The sequence below is a fragment of the Zootoca vivipara genome, chromosome 6 (assembly GCF_963506605.1).
Source record: "Zootoca vivipara chromosome 6, rZooViv1.1, whole genome shotgun sequence".
Lineage (NCBI taxonomy): Eukaryota > Metazoa > Chordata > Lepidosauria > Squamata > Lacertidae > Zootoca > Zootoca vivipara.
In genome coordinates, this window is record NC_083281.1 from 23,623,339 (window position 1) to 23,641,348 (window position 18,010).

The 18,010-nt window shown below is 41.8% G+C and overlaps 1 protein-coding gene across 1 annotated transcript; it reads right to left on the reverse strand.

Moving 5' to 3' along the window:
* Nucleotides 1-907: 907 nt before the first annotated feature.
* LOC118086212 (phospholipase A2 inhibitor and Ly6/PLAUR domain-containing protein-like) lies at nt 908-16,779 on the reverse strand. Its single transcript, XM_035117596.2, has 8 exons — nt 16,650-16,779; nt 15,230-15,398; nt 10,392-10,444; nt 9,553-9,657; nt 8,311-8,433; nt 5,957-6,106; nt 4,033-4,179; nt 908-1,917 (listed from the first exon to the last, which is right to left on the reverse strand). Exons 1-8 carry the CDS (start codon nt 16,777-16,779, stop codon nt 1,745-1,747), a joined length of 1,050 nt encoding a protein of 349 aa, XP_034973487.1. The 3' UTR covers nt 908-1,744.
* Nucleotides 16,780-18,010: the final 1,231 nt, after the last annotated feature.

Consider the following 18,010-nt stretch of genomic DNA (forward strand, 5'->3'; position numbering starts at 1 on the left):
GTTGAGTGCAGATCGACATACGGAACAATGTGTGTTGTGGGGGATAAAGATCTCCACAGGAAACAAGGATTGGAGGAGACCACCAGCGCCTCCTATTGGCCATGATATTGCAGAAGAGGGAACGTGAGTGTGGGGGGAGGGGCAAATCTGGTCTATAAGTAGCGCAGTGCTGCTGTTGCTGCCACCGTGACAGCAGCAGTGGGCAAGAAATTTCTTGGAGGCCAGATCTGCTTCCCCTATGGATCCATCTGCCTAAGATGGTGGCCTCACCTTGCCTCATGGGTGGGACCGACCTGCTATCGCCGGATCCCCTATATAGGTTGCCTATGTGGAAGTAATACTTACCCAACTACTGACTGGTTTGTTCCATCTATGAGAACTAAGAGAAGCTTTGCTCAAATATTTAAGTCTTCAAATTGAGAGAAGGATTGAGTATATGGTTTACTTTTTATTAAGGGACAAATCCCCTTACACCTCTGAAAAATTGGTCTGTTCTGCCTTTACAGTTATGATTATAAGGATAAATCTGTAGGGATAAGTGCTATTTTTCTAGATTTGCAGGTGCCAGAGCTCACCACGAACTTCCTCCTTGTTCTCTTAGAATGGCAATGGCACCAACCCGAGATGTGCCAGAGCTGAGCTCCAGTGAACTCTGGCTGAAAATATGCCCAAATTTAAATCCTTCACAGGAGAAACCTCTTATCTAACAAATTGTCTGATTCTAATAATGATTTCAGCTGTGGAATGTATTTTATTTTGTTTTTATTCTGTTTCATGCATTGCATCTTTTGTAATCGCTGTAGCTAAACCAATAAATAATAATTGCATTTGTACCTGTGTAGTGCTGTGTACCAGACTCCAAAATAAACCAGAATAAACTTCAGGCAGCTTTCTAGAACAGGATCTTTTTATTGGTTGTCAGACAAACAATAAGATGCAGGAGAATAACAGCTTCTCTATCTGCATGCTCACATGTGCATGTGCAGAGTGTTATATACATTTTCCAAACAGCAAAACTCAGTCCCTTCCCACCCCTTTGCAGTATTCCTCTAACCAATCAGAATGGTGTCTGACTTATTAATTTCAAGCTACTCCTTTGCCTACTCCACTAGGTGGTGCTGTAATAACTATTATTGCATGTAAGTAATTGGGAGTTTCCCCAATGCAGATCCACGCTTGTTTTGCATTCATCACTAGTTTTAGACCTTTGTGGTTTAGCTCGTCTAGTTTCGGGTCGGCTACGGAATTTCCAGCTGTTAGAACAACATGCCGTAACAGGTATTCTTGGCTTGTGTGCAACGGGAACTTTGAATGCTTGAGCAGCATATTCTAAAAAATTGCATTTACAGACAAGATGAGAGGTGTATCAGACAAAGTGTAGTTTTAAAGTTAAGATGGAGTTTGACCAAACTTAGGTCAAGGGTCCAGTCCAGCCTCACCTGAAAGAAACAGATCTGAGAACCAGCATTTTATTTCCTAAAACCAATTGATTTTCACGATGAAGTTAATAATGAAAACTTAACAATTTTTTAAAATATTACACTACAGGCTTCTTCGTAGCTAGAATCCACAACCTCCACATTCTGACCCCTTTTTCTCTGCCCCTTCCTCCCATTTACCTCCAACAAAAGCAAAAAAGAAAGAAACAGAAATCTTGAGTCCTGAATTTCACCACTAGGCCTCCAATCCCACCTCATTGCCATGGATTTTGGAATACACAAGGAGGAGGTCCACACTGTCCTATTCACTCTTCATGTTCTGGCTGGTGTGAGATTCGTGAAGCATTATTACATATAATTTCTGGGCCAACAGTAAGTAACAAATCCCCAGTTCCGACTGATTTTGTTCCATTTTTCACGGAGGCACAAAAATCTGTTCCACAACCTTGGAAAGTGAAATAAACTGGCTCAAATAGAGCTGGAAAGAAAAAGAAAGAAATTTTGACATTACTTCTTTACACAAGGACTAGGAGATTGTCCCTGTGGTGGTGAATGAGAATTTTAATAAGATAGTTTTGAAATGCATATACAGTATGCATTGCCATCACACACAAGGGAGTCTCAAAACACGAAGATCATTAATAAACAGGTTATATTTATAAAATGTAATGAAATTATAGGATTTAAAAACAGACCTAATTAACTAGATTAACCAAATCAATTTTTTGTGGGGATCTACAAAGGGCAGAAGGATGAGAAGATAGAATATAGGGTATGAATGGATTAGGAAAAGCGAGTTAACAGAGATTAGTGGAGGAAGTGATATACAAACAATCGGAAGTAGGTTTAATATTTAATGTTTTCATTTTTTTATTTCTCTTTTTGTTTAATGTCCTTTTTTCTTAAATAAAGGTGATTTTATTTTTTAAAAAAACGAAAGAAAGAAAGAAAGAAAGAAAGAAAGAAAGAAAGAAAGAAAGAAAGTAGGGCAGAAGCATCTCAAAGGGCCTGGACTCTGCCTCTTCACTCCTGGGGGAAATCAGCCCATATGCCCCTCCCCCGTTCATTCCAAATCCCCTCTCAATATAGCATTATTCCTCAAAACTATGTTGATAGGGAGGTATTCATCTAAGGATGGATCTAGACACATCAAAAAATTGATTCAGCTAATTGTGTTGTAAACTTCATACAGTACAAGGAAATCCTGTTGACGATAGACAGGACTCCACACTGCCATATGGTGTCAAAGTGTTATAACGCATAAAAAGCACTCAGTGACTCAGTTTTATTGCACACTAGCTGACCCTGCCATGTCTTGCTGTGACTTTTTGTGTTGTACCTTTTTCTGTTAAATGGACTTTCAAAGTCTCCCTTCAGAGTCCCCTCACCTTCAGATTCCCCCTTCCATTTGCACACAATCATTCCCCGCAATACGCATGTTATGTAAAATTTTGTCCTGTCCCAATCCTGACTCCCATACCCACGCGTGTTCTGTGAAATCCCCACCCCCACCCCGACACATTCATCCTACCCAAAGGCACAGCCCTGTAAAAGGCCCATATTCAGTTGGTTGTGGCCTGCAGCCTAGTCATTTCTCCCGGCTGGGCAATGCTACAGCCTAATCAGTCGGCTGGGCAATGCTGGGTCTTGTTGCTGCAAAAGGGCTGCTTTCAGTTGGTTGCCACGGAATTTTGCGACGTCACCAATTGTCTGCAGCCCATGGAAATGTTGCTTCTCAATTCTATTTCCCAGCATGCACTTTTATCTGATTGGTGTGTTCTGAAACACGGGGTTTTTATGTGGGCCAGGTGTGACATCTGTCTTAGCAAACTATCTTATATCCTTTGGACATTCGCATGTGATGTTGTGTCAAAATTTCACCTCAATCAGTCAAGCGGTTTTGGTGAAAAGTGGAAACACACCCACATGTCCTTTTTACATTTATATATAGATAGATAGCCAAAGGCTGGCGCAATGTACACAGAATCATTCAACAATTAAAAGGAAATATGCTAGATTAATACAAATAACTTCCTGTCTATCTCCTAAATCAATTCTGGGGGTTGTCCTAATTTTGAAGAGCAGATTTTGGGAGGATACAGAGCACATACAGAGAGCAGAATTTTTGTTGCACAGCTCTTCTGTTGCAGAACTGTAAATCCTTGCACTAATGCAGTTAGCCAGATACTGCTCATTGTCACAGAATTTAAGGAAATGTATTATATTCCTTTTATATAATAAATATGCTTTTGAGCAAGAGGGACACATTTTGTCCTGGACTGCATCACAGTGGTGGAGAGATCCAGATGCAACTGGGGTGAAGCAATCAATGCACTTTTAACTTTTGTTCAGTAGGGTTTCTAATATGCACATCTCACTCTGAATCCATAAAGCAAGTGGCATTATGAGAGTTAAAGGACACAGTGCAGGCAGGCAAAACACTAAGGAAGGGTGCAGAGTGGGGCCAGTGAGAGATATGATCCCTCTCACTTTTACAGCAACATGTAAGGGAAAGGGAGGAAGGGAGAGAAGGAGAGAGTCTGCATGACCAAGAATTACTAGTTCTTTTTTCTTCTCTGAGTAGCAATGTTACCGTTAAGAATAAGTCCTTTAAATTGAAGACACTGGGTCTCATTTTCAAGGCAGTTGACGGTCTTCTCACTTTTACACATTATGGTTCCTTTGGAGAAGCAGGATGGGCACTGCAGACCATTTTCAGCCCGCATGTTGCGATCAGGAACTGCCAAAATAAAAAGTATTGTGAGCATGTTTATGATTTTGTTTGTTGTTGTTTTTTTAATATATTTTTATTTTCACTATAACAAAGGAAACACATTTAACACTCATACTTTACATTTCACAAATCCATCTTTTATCATATTTCTAGATGGAAAGACTAAGACGAATCTGAATGAAAGTTTTATTTATAATATGTTATTACTCTGGTCTCTCCTATGTGAATATTTAATGTATTCGAATTTAATAGAACTTATTGTAATGTTATGTTTATAAGAGATAAAGATGTGTATCCAAAAAAATAAAATAATTAAGATTTTTTTAAAAAGATACTCCACCGAGCCTGTGACTTCCTTCCATCCCTACTACAGTACTGATTTTCAATTCAATACTCATTTTTCAGCTTTCCTAGATCCATCTCTGCCCTTTATATATGTTATAGGCCTATCTTACTTATGGTCAGAGACTCTGAAGTTTTTTTTATTGCAGGTTTTCTCTGTTTTAGTATTTTTGTGTTACAGTGGTGCCTCGCAAGATGAATTTAATTCATTCTGTGAGTCAATTCATTTTGTGAAAAATTCGTCTTGCGAATCGCGGTTTCCCATGCATTGAAATTTCTTCTTTTGCCCATAGGAATGCATTAATTAAATTTCAATGCATTCCTATGGGAAACTGCAATTCTTAAGACGTATTTTTTGCAAAACAAATTTGTCTTGCAATTCACCATCAGATCGCAAGACACATTTGTCTTGTGAAAAATTCGTCTTGCAGGGCAATTGTCTTGCGAGATACCACTGTATATTAATGGAATCCACCCTAGGGCCTTGCAGTTTTGGTGGGGCAGCTGCAAGTAAATAAAATCTAGTAACAATCTGGGTTCAGGGCTGAGCATGAGACAAAGTACCCATTAGTCTCTGAGATGAATGACCTATATCCATATTGAGAAAATAATATATATATGATAAGAATAATATTGGAGAAAACTGGATATTGAAACCTGCTTAACCTAAATAATATATCCCAGTTTTACAGCGGCCCTTTAAAGTACGCTTCACGCAGAGTATACGCATTCAGAAGTTGACCTAGCTAAGAAAACACCATGCACCATGTGTCATGCACAGCAGCACATCAAAGGAATGGAGGCTCCCTGTGTAGTAATAAGACCAGGATTAGGTTTTATTACAATATGAGGGATGTGACCTTTCTCAGGAAAAGACAAAAGGCCAAGCCTGCTGTACCTATGAGAGGGACAGAACCTATTATTGTGGACACCTTCATTGTAGGCTTCAGGTTGTAAGGTAAAAGTAAAGGTAAAGGAACCACTGGCCATTAGGTCCAGTCGCAGATGACTCTCGGGTTGCGGTGATCATCTCGCTTTGCTGGCAGAGGGAACCGGCATACAGCTTGTGGGTCATGTGGCCAGCATGACTAAGCCGCTTCTGGCAAACCAGAGCAGTACACGGAAACACTGTTTACCTTCCTGCCGGAGCGGTACATATTTATCTACTTGCACTTTGATGTGCTTTCAAACTCGTAGGTCCCTTTTTTCACAGTTTCTCCTCATGCCTGTCTCCCCATCCTGCCTGATTCTCCACTCCTTGAGAGTCCCTAATAGTTCTGAGATGCTCAACCTAACCTGAGGCCATCTGGGGCTGTCTCACCCCATTTGAATGAGGCAAAGGTCCTCTGAGTACTGCTGATTGACTAAGGATCCAGACCTTGGCAAAATCTAGTGAACAGCCCTAACATGTTAATGATTCTAAATTGAGGCAGATACTTACGGCTGAGAACTTCATTGTTACACAGTTTAGTGTTGCAGCACTGCTTCTTCAGCTCAAAGAATTTACCATCTGCTGCAGTGAAGCTGTAATGGCCTGAGTGACAATATATGGATATAGAGCATCTATTCGCAAGATTCTCTTGGAATTTATCTATGAAAAAGAATTTAAAGGAAATATCTAGGCACATTCATTGTAATGGTTCCAATTTTCTGTATTGTCTGAATGAGGACCTTTTCAAACAAACAACATGCAAATTATTATTAAATTCAGTAATCTAAAGTCATTGGCTTTATTAATTACAATATATATACACCACCATATCATAGAAAGAAAAATATCAAAATGTTTTCTAGCCGTAATACATATTGTAAAGCATACAATAAAAACTGTGTTAAAAGTAAAGAAACAGATATCAATTAAACAGTTGAAAGATGTATGGCTTATATGAACCTGGTGGAATACAAAAAGTTTCTTGCCAAGGATGGGTTGAATAATAGTGAAAGTAGAGAAGCCAGTATCAGTCAAATGGCCTTGGCTAAGTTCCTCTTGGAAGTAATAAAAAATAGAAACCTACAAGCTCCGTATAAAACAAAGTGACCGCCTTTTAATCCTTTCCCTGTATTTCTGTTTTATTTTGCTTTTTGAAAAGGATTTGGTGGTTCTTTCGACTGAAATAAATAATGTAGTTGTTCTTGGCAGTATAAGTTGCATTTTCAGCTGAGTTTGAGGAAACCACTTGAAGCAGCCATTGTGCACAGCTATTTCAATGGCTTTTGTTTGATTTGCTCAAAGCAAACAGCTGAAAATTTGTACATTTTGATAATCAACCCAATTTGCAATGGGGCTTGAATAATTTCAATTGCAACTGTGATTTGTAAAATACACTAAAAGCTTTCAAAGCTTTATTATGATCATAGACCAGAATAAAATGCATTAAATTTGGAATTTATGCAGAACTCCAATTCAGGTCCAATCTGCACCATGAAGGATCATGGCTTCTTCTATAATTCTGACAATACATCTGACATACACTGCATTCTCTCTGCTAGTCGATTATAACCCTTTACAGGGTGGGAAAATACTTCCCTGAAAACTCCTGTTGCCCAACCCAAGATACTTGGCAGTGCACTTCAACTGCACCAACCTCACTGGCCCATTTCCCCTCTCCCTCCAAGTATGGAGCAATGATGTAGGACCAGATGGTCAAGGGAGCATCCCACCCAGAATTGCCCCAAGGTATTTTGGCACCTGAGGCAAATCACAAAATGGCAACCACACACTCCGGGGAAGAAGGGGTGGGTGAATATGTACATCAGGCACAAGGAAGAACACTATATCCTTTATGTTGGTTCCTTCCTCATCATTTCATCAGAGAATTATGAAACAATTCATGATAATTATTTCAAAATTACATGTGGTATGATAAGGAGCCATGAAAGTGTGAAGCACCTTCATCTCTCATCCTTTGATTGCTTGGCTTTTTAATAGACTTTATGGAGTTTGTGAAAGGACTCTCCACTTTAATGTCATTTATGGCAAGGGGAATTATCACTATTATTGCCCTGGTTTGATAACCAAAACTAAGCTGGAGTTCATTGGTTTCGGTCAATGGAGATTTCTGGTTAATGCAAATCAGGTTCTCCAAGCCAAGCTGGAAATCTGATGCTTGTGATCAGGTGATTTTAGATTCCCCATTTTCAAATGTAAGCCATTCCTTACTTGTCAGTGAGTCTTGATAACAAATGAGCATAGTTAATAAAAAGGAGCATTTATTGCGAAAACAAACAGGGTTCATCAGGGCCGGATCACAACCGTCCTTCCATAAATCACAGATGTCCCTTCTATGGAGTGTGTTTCCAGGTGAGACTAGAAACAGCTGAATTTCCTCTTGTGATATATTCAGCTCCCACTTAGTGAGAGTGCACTTCCGTGGTCTTTCTAACCTGCTTTCCTTTCCAGGTCCTGCATTTTGTCCTTCACTAGCACACTGGGAAGCTCCTGGCTGACTCTCCAAAAACTGCTATCAGATGGCATTCCTAAGGGCGGGGGAGTTCGCTCTCAGCTATAATCCTCCTGTCTTGTAGTTAACCCTCTCTCATCCTGGCTCCTTCCTTCAATTGGAGCTGGCAGCAAACCTCTCTTGGGAGCTGGCTCATTCATGGCATCATTGCAGAATTGGGAAGCTGTGATCCTCCAGATGTTGCTGGACTACATCTCCCATCATCCTTGACTGGTGGCCAGATTAGATGAGGCAGATGGGAGATTTAATTCATCTACAGCTGAAGTGCCACAGCCTCCTTACCACTAATTTAGTAATTCCAACAACAAAAGAAAAAAAGCCAGATAAATCTTACTTATATTTGTACGCAGAACACTGGCAGCACAGGAATCTTGTTTAAAGTCACAAGTTGTTTCTTCATAACCTTCATATGTCAGTCCTGTGTTGTTAAAAGTGAATCTGCATTGCAGAGGTAATGCTGAGGACAGGAGCAAAAGAATTACTTCATGGAATATTATTATCATTAACATTATTATTATTTGGTTTTGTGGTCTGCTTATTTTGACATGGAGGAGGAGGTGAACTGGGGTTCAAGTTAATAAGATATTTTAAAAAAATAAAATGAGTAAAAGCCATTTTAGTTATTTCCAAGAGGTTTGTAGGTAAACCCTCCCTTTCCCATGGCCCATTTTTCCTCCCATCCACTTCAATACCTTTTTTCTTCAACTATTCAATTACAATCTTAGATGTGAGCTTAGCTAAGGGAGCAATGGCCAGGAAGGCAAATGGTGACAGTGTGCAGATTCTGTCCCCCTCACCTGCAGGACCAGTTTCCAATCTAAATTGGTCTTTAATAATAATAATAATAATAATAATAATAATAATAATAATAATAATAATAATTTATTATTTATACCCCGCCCATCTGGCCGGGTCTCCCCAGCCACTCTGGGCGGCTTCCAACAGAAAAATAAAACACAATAATCTATTAAACATTAAAAGCCTCCCTGAACAGGGCTGCCTTCAGATGTCTTCTAAAAGTCTGATAGTTGTTTTCCTTTTTGACATCTGTTGGGAGGGTGTTCCACAGGGCAGGCGCCACCACCGAGAAGACCCTCTGCCTAGTTCCCTGCAACTTGGCTTCTCGCAACGAGGGAACTGCCAGAAGGCCCTCGGTGCTGGACCTCAGTGTCCGGGCAGAATGATGGAGGTGGAGACGTTTGTTCAGGTATACTGGACCGAGGCCATTTAGGGCTTTAAAGGTCAGCACCAACACTTTGAATTGTGCTCGGAAACGTCCTGGGAGCCAATGTAGATCTTTCAAGACCGGTGTTATGTGGAATCGGATGATCTGGTGGTCAGAGAGAAGGGGGCGGGAACTGTTTAATTGCTTTGACCTTTTCCCTGACTTTATATTTTGAGTTAATCTGTCACTGAGTTCTCTGTCTGCAGTCAGAGTGTATGTTTTTCTCTGTGCTGCAGATAAGACAGCCTGTAAATATCTGTAAATATGCTGTAGCTTGTAGACAGAAATAAAATGAGGATAAAACCTCTACTTCCTCATCCATCGTTTATTGAAGTTGGAGTTGGTGCTCACAATGTGAAAATTTGGGTCGATGGTTTCCTGCTTTAAACTGAAGGTGTTCCAGTCGTCCTGCTGGCAGAGTCGGAGCAGAAAAGGGACCCAAGACATGGACAGAGCCTGGTGTAAAATCATCACAGTTAAGAGGGGGGAAAGGGTGGACTTTCTGGAAGCACATACTGTTCTGCATGATATGGACAAAGTGGAAATACAAACATTTTGACCCCTCTCTCATAACGCTAGGGTTTAGACCATCCAATGAAACTAAATGGTGGAAGCTTTAAGATAGACAACGCCACCAACTTGAATGGCTTCAAACATGATTTAGACAAATGATGCAGAATTAGGCTACCAGTGGCTACTAAACATAGTACCTTCCGTTCCTAGCCTATTTCAAATATCAGTTGCTGGAAACTACAAGAGGGGAAAGTGCTGCTTCTGCACTGAAGTCCTGATCCTATGCATTCCATATCCCTCAGGCTTTTGGTGTGAAAGAGGATCCAGGACTCGGGATGAACTATTCTATCCATTTCAGTTGCCCCTGGTTTCTAATTTTTTTATTTGTTTGTTTGCTGCACTTGCCTCCAAGCAGCTCTAGGCTGTGTACATGGTTCTCCGCTCCCCATTTTATCCTCACAAGAACCCTGTGAGGTAGGTTAAGCTGAGGTATAGAGACTGGTCCAGGATCTCCCAGTGAGCTTTGGGGCTGAGTGGGGATTTGAACCCTGGTCTCCTGGATCCTTGTCTGACCCTCTAATGACTACAACACACGAGCTCTCTTAAATTCAGCTCTCCAGATTCCTCTGTCCTCTAAATATAAATAAAAGTTCCTTAAACTACTGGTTCCCACTTACCTGGAGAAAGCAGGGCCAAGAGGAGGCATGTGCTCAGGAGTGCCTTCATCTTTCTAGAAAGAGAACTGATGCACGTAGAGACTTACTTGCTGGGATTTATAGCCTACGTGTTTGAGCTGCAGGCAACATGTGGGGACAAATGTTCAGTGAGTTCTGGGAAGAGGAGGGGTTTTTTTCTTTGGAATGAAGACATAGAGAAAATGATGAAATTCAAAGCTCACTGTTGAAATTGTCTGAATTATTTCTCCACAATCTCAATAGTTTAAGTAGGCGCTTATCAAATTTATTCCTCTATACAGTTATTTCAAATTATAAATTCTGACTGCACCAAATAAAGGATCTGAGAGCAAAAAAGCCAAGGGCAAGCCCTGGAAGCAACTTACAAGAAAACCCCTCAATACAGTCTCCATCTAAGAATTCCTCTTCTAAAGAAGAAAAAAAAGCTTGGATACTAGATCCATCCCAGCACGGCTAGGAAGGATGGGATGAGCTGTGGGTAAAATGTCGACTTCATATTGCAGCTCATGTGGATGCAATGGAGGCTTCAACTGGTAAAACTGTTCCACACACAAAAAAGGAGGGTGACTCAGTGGCAGAGAAGCAATAACTTCAGGTGCAGGCAAGTAAGCCTGAGGTAGAAAGTATAGTAGTACCTCTGGTTACGATCGCTTCTGGCTACGAATGCTTTGGGTTCCAAACTCCACTAACCCAAAAGTAGCTGCTCCTGGTTGCGAACTTTGCCCCAGGATGCGAATGGAAATCACGCGCAGCAGGAGGCCCCATTAGTGAAAGCGAGCCTCAGGATAAGAATGGTTTCAGCTTAAGAATGGACCTCCGGGACGAATTAAGTTCATAACCAGAGTTACCACTGTAATACCTCTGGTTACTGCAACTTGTTCCAGGAAGGCTGCAAAGTCAATTCAGGCTATCTGACTATTCTCATCATTAAAAGTAGAAAATATCATTCTGAGCCAATGCCTCTGCTTTTTGCCTTTGCTTGATGTGGGATCTTTTTGAGTGGGAAGGAGCAATATACTTTTCTTCTTCTTCCAGGCCACAAATCAAAGTGCAATGAAAGCCTCAAGGTGACTGCTCAGGTGCTGGAGCTAGACATAGCTCAGGGCTGTTGAAAGGTGCCAGGGACACACTGGTAGGCACTGAATACAATGACTCCAAGGTCGTTACCGAGAGCTGATTATATCATTTTACTGAACTTGGCCCCTCCTTGTTCTAATTGTGTCAGATTGTTGCTAAAGGCAGAGGATACTTTGCTTCAGCTGATCTGTTTAGTGATGACTATCCTTAGCCACATTGTCCTGAACTGAATCCAGCTACGTAGTTGGTTTCTGAAAATGGAAAATGGGATTTGAAGCAGGTATAAACAACTACGTAGCTGGATTCACTTCAAGAAGAAGAACCCCGCAGTGTAGCAGCATCCTTCTTGGAGTGGCTGATCAGATGTTCATTGATACAGAACTATGTGATACAGAAAAATGTGATTTGTCACAGAAGGGCAGGTGCACGAAACTGGACCCACAGAGAGTGGGCCCGTTTGAAGTTGTGGACCAGATCAACCCTGTGACTTTCTGGTTCCAATTGCCTATATCTATGAAGATTCACCCCATTTTGCACAGATCAGTCTTGTCACCTCTCGTGCCTGCACACCCATACTAGGCACCTAGACATGGTAGAAGGAGAGGAAGAGTACAAAGTAGACCAAATTCTGGACCCCAGGATGCAAAGAAAGAAGTTGCAATACCTGATTGCATGGAAGGGGTATTGGACAGAAGAAAGACCATGGGAGTATGCAGAACATGTCCATGCACCAGACCTGCAAAGGGCATTTCATACATGCCACCCCAACTGACCCAAACCACCGGGGTGAGCGAAGGAGGGCTCTGGAGAGGGGAGTGATGTCAGGGACAGGGCAGAGGAGGAATGGTGGAGGCTGCCTCCCCAACCTGACCCTTCCAGAGAAGAAGACAGTTCAGAATTACAACAGAGGAAGATGAGGGGAGAAGTTGGGACATAATGGGAGAGTAGGAGGAGGCAGAGCCGGAGCAGCTGGCTGACACGTTATCACTAGAAAGCATTTCAGACCCTGAACCCTGCGAGCAAAGAGCTCAAAGACAGATGGACCTAAGAGGCAACCATAGAAGGGGTGATTCTGTTGACGAATGATAAAGTGGGAGAGAAGGGAAGTGGAGATTTACTCAGGACTATGCCATTATTCCAAGAGGCTGCATTGCCAAGCATCTCCCTGTAAACATTGAATAAAAAGCAGATGGCAAGGATTTTTTCTTGTGTTATCTGTTCCTGGCAACCTGCCTTGATTGATGGTTCCTTTGCCACCTGACAGGTGTTAAAATATACTATTTTAGACTAAATCAGATTTGTTTTTTTTTCTGTGTATATATTTTCTCAAATGTTCCCAAATTCCTAATTGACCTCCTTCTACCATCCTTTATTCCTATTTGGTAACAGGGTTCTTACTACACTGTTGTTTTATTTGTCTTAAATAAATATGTAATTCTGTACTTTCTGTGCTTATTTGGATACAGTCTTGATCCAAACCAGTGCATCAGATCTCTTTGAGTATCCTGTGTGATATATTTTGCTGGAGACATCGGGCAACAGAGAGTGGTGATTGAGCTCCTGCTTTCTGGAATCACCCAGATGTCCTTTGTACCCACAGGTGTTCCCTGGACCTGAAGGGAAGAATTGTTAGCAAGAGTGGAGACATACTACTAATATTCTGGGAGTTTGGCCTTGTGTTTACGAGAAATCAGAAGCCAACAAGAGAACAAGCTCTTGAAACGATGGGTCCATTTCATAAGCTACAGGAATGGAAGGGTTGACATCTCCTGTTGTAACCTATTTTCAGTGATCTCACTTCTGAACAGCTTTCATCTGCATTTTAAACACACACACATATTCCTCCCTTCCCAATCTTTCTCTTTCTCATTCTCTTTCTCTTTCCCCTTTTCTTTCTTTCCCCCTTCCTTCCTTCCTTCCTTCCTTCCTTCCTTTTATACACCCTAATATCAGCATCATTACCATCATTATTGCTATTAATTTTATTTAAATATACCTCTTTTTAATCATTTCCTTTGTATCGGTGTGTCTTTGGAAGGGATGGAGAAAGGTAAAATGTTTGTAATCACATCTAACAAAATGTGGCATTTCCCCTCCTGTTTATTTTCAATGTTTCATTATTTAGGGAATCCACTAAAGGAGGGTGGGGCGATGAGGCATTGCTATGATATGTATCTAAAACACATGATGATGTGAAAGCATTGGTCTGAGCTTTAAAAATAAAATAAAATGCTTAATGCGCTGCAAGTGGTGGTAAATCTCCACTTGGTGCCAGTAACCAGGTGGAGAGGTGGAGAAGTGGGCATCTCCCAGGGTGAGAGGAAGGGTGAGAAAAGGAAAGCTCTAATGTGAAAATGGAGAGGTCCTGTCATTGGGAGTGTGCTTGTGACTTGTCAATGTTATGACTTGTTTGCAAAGTATATTGAGGTTGAATCTGAAGGGGTGTCCAGAGCACTGTCTAGCCCTGTTGTGTTGGATGAGTATCACTTGGTAAGAATCAAGGACATTGCCCTTTGCCGCTCTTGTCTGCGGAAAACTCGCAGGGAGGGGACAGCTGACTGGGTCAGGGAGGTGATTAATGCCTCCTTGCGAGAAGGGGTGGTCCCTGCCTACTTGAAGGAGGCAGTAGTGTGTTATCATCATACATAGGTTATGTGGATGCCCCTCCCCAGGTTATTTCATTGTGGCCCTCAGAGGTGGGCCTTCTCGGATGGGACATGGGGTGGAATGTCATATGACATCATCAATAAAACTATAGGGCAGTGGGGCATAAGAAATTGATATAAGGAGGTAGTATCTTTATACTGACCTGGAAGCTATACGCCGGCTCCCTCGGCCAATAATGCGAGATGAGCGCGCAACCCCAGAGTCGGTCACGACTGGACCTAATGGTCAGGGGCCCCTTTACCTTTATCTTTATACTATTGATGTCTTGGCCTGTAGATCAGTGTCAGGACTCAGGAGAGATGAGCTGGTTGGGTCCAGGAATGATACACCATGGACTGGAAAACTGAAACTGAATCCTGATACTGATACTGAATCTCCACCATGATTGCCCCAAGAGTCCTGTTATTTTTGGCCTTCCTGTCTGCTATATATGCTTCTCCATTCTGAAGTATTCATCTGAAAGAAGACTTGTTTCATTTTAATCAACCGGTAATGAAAGAAAAACTAAAACAGGATGATTATAAGAGGAATAGCTTTTAGAGATCAGTGCTATCTTTCTAGATTTACAGTTCCAGAGCTCACCATGGACTTTTTCCTTGTTCTCTTAAAATGGCAATGGCGCCCACCTGAGAGGTGCCAAAGCTGAGCTCCAGTCAATTCTGGCTGGAAAAAATGCTCTAAGTTAAATTATTTAGAGGAGAAATCTCTTATCTAACAAAATGTCTGAAAGGTATTTTATCTTTTGTAATCTCTTCAGCTAAACCAATAAATAATAATTCCATTTGTATCAGAAAGAAACAGATCAGAGATCTGACATTTTATTTTCCATTGTAATGATCATAATGAAAACTTAACTGTTTATTAATGATACACTATGAGGTTCTCTGCAGGTAGAATCCAGAATCCCCACATTCCAACCCCTTTTTCTCTGCCCCTTGCTTCCCTTTATTCCTCCAAAAGCAAAAAAGAAAGAAAGAGAGATCCTGAGTCCTGGATTTCACCACTAGGCCTCCAATCCCCCTCATTGCCATGGATTTTGGAATACACAAGGAGGAGGTCTGCACTGTCCCATTCACCCTTCATGTACAGGCTGCTGTGAGATTTGTGAAGCATTATAACAGCTTTCTTTATAAACTAAAAGAATAAATGTCCCACTTCCAATGAAAACTCTTCCATTTTTCCGGATGGCACAAATATCTGTTGTTGCACAACCTTTGAAAGTGAAATCCTGGTTGATATAAGGACCTGGAAAAAGGGAAAGAAATGTTGACATTAGTCCTTTGCCCAGGAACTGGGAGATTGTGTCTGTGATGGTGAATGAGAATTTTAATGCTAGTTTTAAAATGTGTATATTTAAGTAATCTGAAAAATATCATAATTTCATCAGAACATGACTATACAAAATATTCAACAGTAGAAGTTCAGGTAAAAAAGTAACTCAGATGTAATTTAAAATCGCCATCATACCCACAGGACTCTCAAGACATGAAGATTATTAATAAACAGGTTATATTTACAAAATATAAGGAAATATAACTGGAAGATTTGAAACAGGCCTAATTAACTACAGGACGCTCATGGCGCTGTGGGTTAAAGCACAGAGCCTAGGGCTTGCCAATCAGAAGGTTTGCGGCTTGAATCCCGTGACAGGGTGAGCTCCCGTTGTTCGGTCCCTGCTCCTACCAACCCAGCAGTTCAAAAGCACGAAGTGCAAGTAGATAAATAGGTACCGCTCTGGCGGGATGGTAAACACTGTTTCCATGTGCTGCTCTGGTTCACCAGAAGCAGCTTAGTTATGCTGGCCACATGACCCAGAAGCTGTACACCGGCTCAAAGGCAAGATTTAGACACATCAAAAAAGTGATTCATTAAAATGTGTTGTAAATTTCATGCAAGGAAAAACCCAACTGGCGAAACACGGGACTCTGCAACACCATCTAAATCTATTCTGGGAGTTTTCCCAATATCTGTGGAGCAGATATTGGGAGGATACAGAGCACATATAGGTGAAAGAGAGCGGAAATTCTGTTGCACTAATCCTTGCACTAATGGTCGGAGTTAGCCAAATAGTGTTCACTGTCACAGAATTTAAGAAAATTTATTACATTCCTTTTACATAATCAATATGTTTTTGAGCAAGAAGAACACATTTTTGACCTGTACTGCATCCCAGTGGTGGAGAGATCCAATTGCAACTGGGGTGGAGGAATGAATGCACTTTTTACTTTTTTCAGAAGGGTATTTTATATACACATCTTGCTCTGAATCCTCATTCTGGACAAGCAAGTGGCATTATGAGAGTTAAACAACACAGCCCAGGAAGGCAAAACACAAAGAAAGGGTGCAGAGTGGGGTCAGTGAGAGATATTGACCTCTCTCTCTTTTCCAGCAACATTTAAGGGAAAGGGAGAGGGAGGGAGGGAGGGAGAGCAGGAGGAAGTCTGTGTGACACAGCCAATGACTAGGCCTCTTTTCCTGTCTGTGTAGCAATGTTACCATTAAGAGCTCCTTCAAAATCAACACACTGGGTCTCATTCTCAAGGCAGTTGATGGTCTTCTCACTTTTACACTTTTTCTTTCCTTTGGAGAAGCAGGATGGGCACTGCAGACCATTTTCAGCCAGCATGTTGCGACCAGGTACTGCCAAGATCAAAAGTACAGTGAGATTGTTAATTGCCTGTTTTTGTATCCGTGTGTTATATTACAGTGGTACCTCTAGTTGCAGAAATGATCCATTCCGGGGTTCCGTTCCCACCCCAAAATGTCCGCAACTAGAGCAGCGTTTCTGTGCATGTGCGGAGCGCAATAGAGCGCTTCTGCACATGTGCAAAGTACACAGAATATTTCTATGGACATGGGAAGTGCACATGACACTTCTGCGCATGTGTGCACGGGGAAACCCGGAAGTATACACTTCCGGATTTGCCGCGTTCGCAAGCCGAAAAGATGCAACATGAATGCAGGGGTCCCCAAACTTACACGGCTTCGGGCCAGCGCCTGCAGCGCTGATAGCATGGTGGGCCAGAGGACGCGGGAGCACACCCCCATATGCGTGCACACGCACTATTTCTGGCACACTTCCGGGTTGAAGGAGTGCTGGAAATAGCTTGTGCGCATGCGCATGGTGCTCCTCCGACACGGAAGTGGGCAGCCGCACCGTGCCTCTTAGAAAGACAAAAGGCAGATAGGCACGGTAAGACCCCTCTGGAACAGCAAAGACTGGCAATGTAACTGTTGGTACATGAAAAAGAAAAAGGTGCAGTAGGGGACAGATCTTAAGAAAAATAGACAATGGCAAACCTTAAGATATTGAGCTGGAATGTGAAGGGGTTGAATAGTAAAACAAAGAGAAATAGGGTGCAACACATAATTCTCAAACAAAATTTAGACATAATCTGTCTACAAGACACACACATAGCTAAAAGATACCAAAAAAATCTGACAAATAAAAAATTAGGGATGGATTTTCTTACCACTGACGATACCAAAAAACTAGGTGTAGTCTTTTACATTAAACGTGCACTGGAGCCCAAACGGATGAAAAAAGGAGAATTGTAATAGTTCAAATTCAAATTCAGGGAGAGAATATATATTTGGTAGGAATTTGTGTCCCAAACAATAATAAAGCAGAATTTTATAAAACCACTGAGAGCTCCCGCTGCTGGAGTCCAGTCGCAGAGCCTCCACAGGCCCCGCGGATATCGGGGCCTGGCTCCCGGCATTCACAGAGGCCTCGGAGTGCTCCTGCTCCTGGAGCCCAGTCACGGAGCCTCCACAGGTCTCCGTGAATGCCAGGGCTTGGCTCTGGGCAGCGGCAAGGCCTCCGAGAGCTCAGAACACTTACTTCTGGGTTAAAA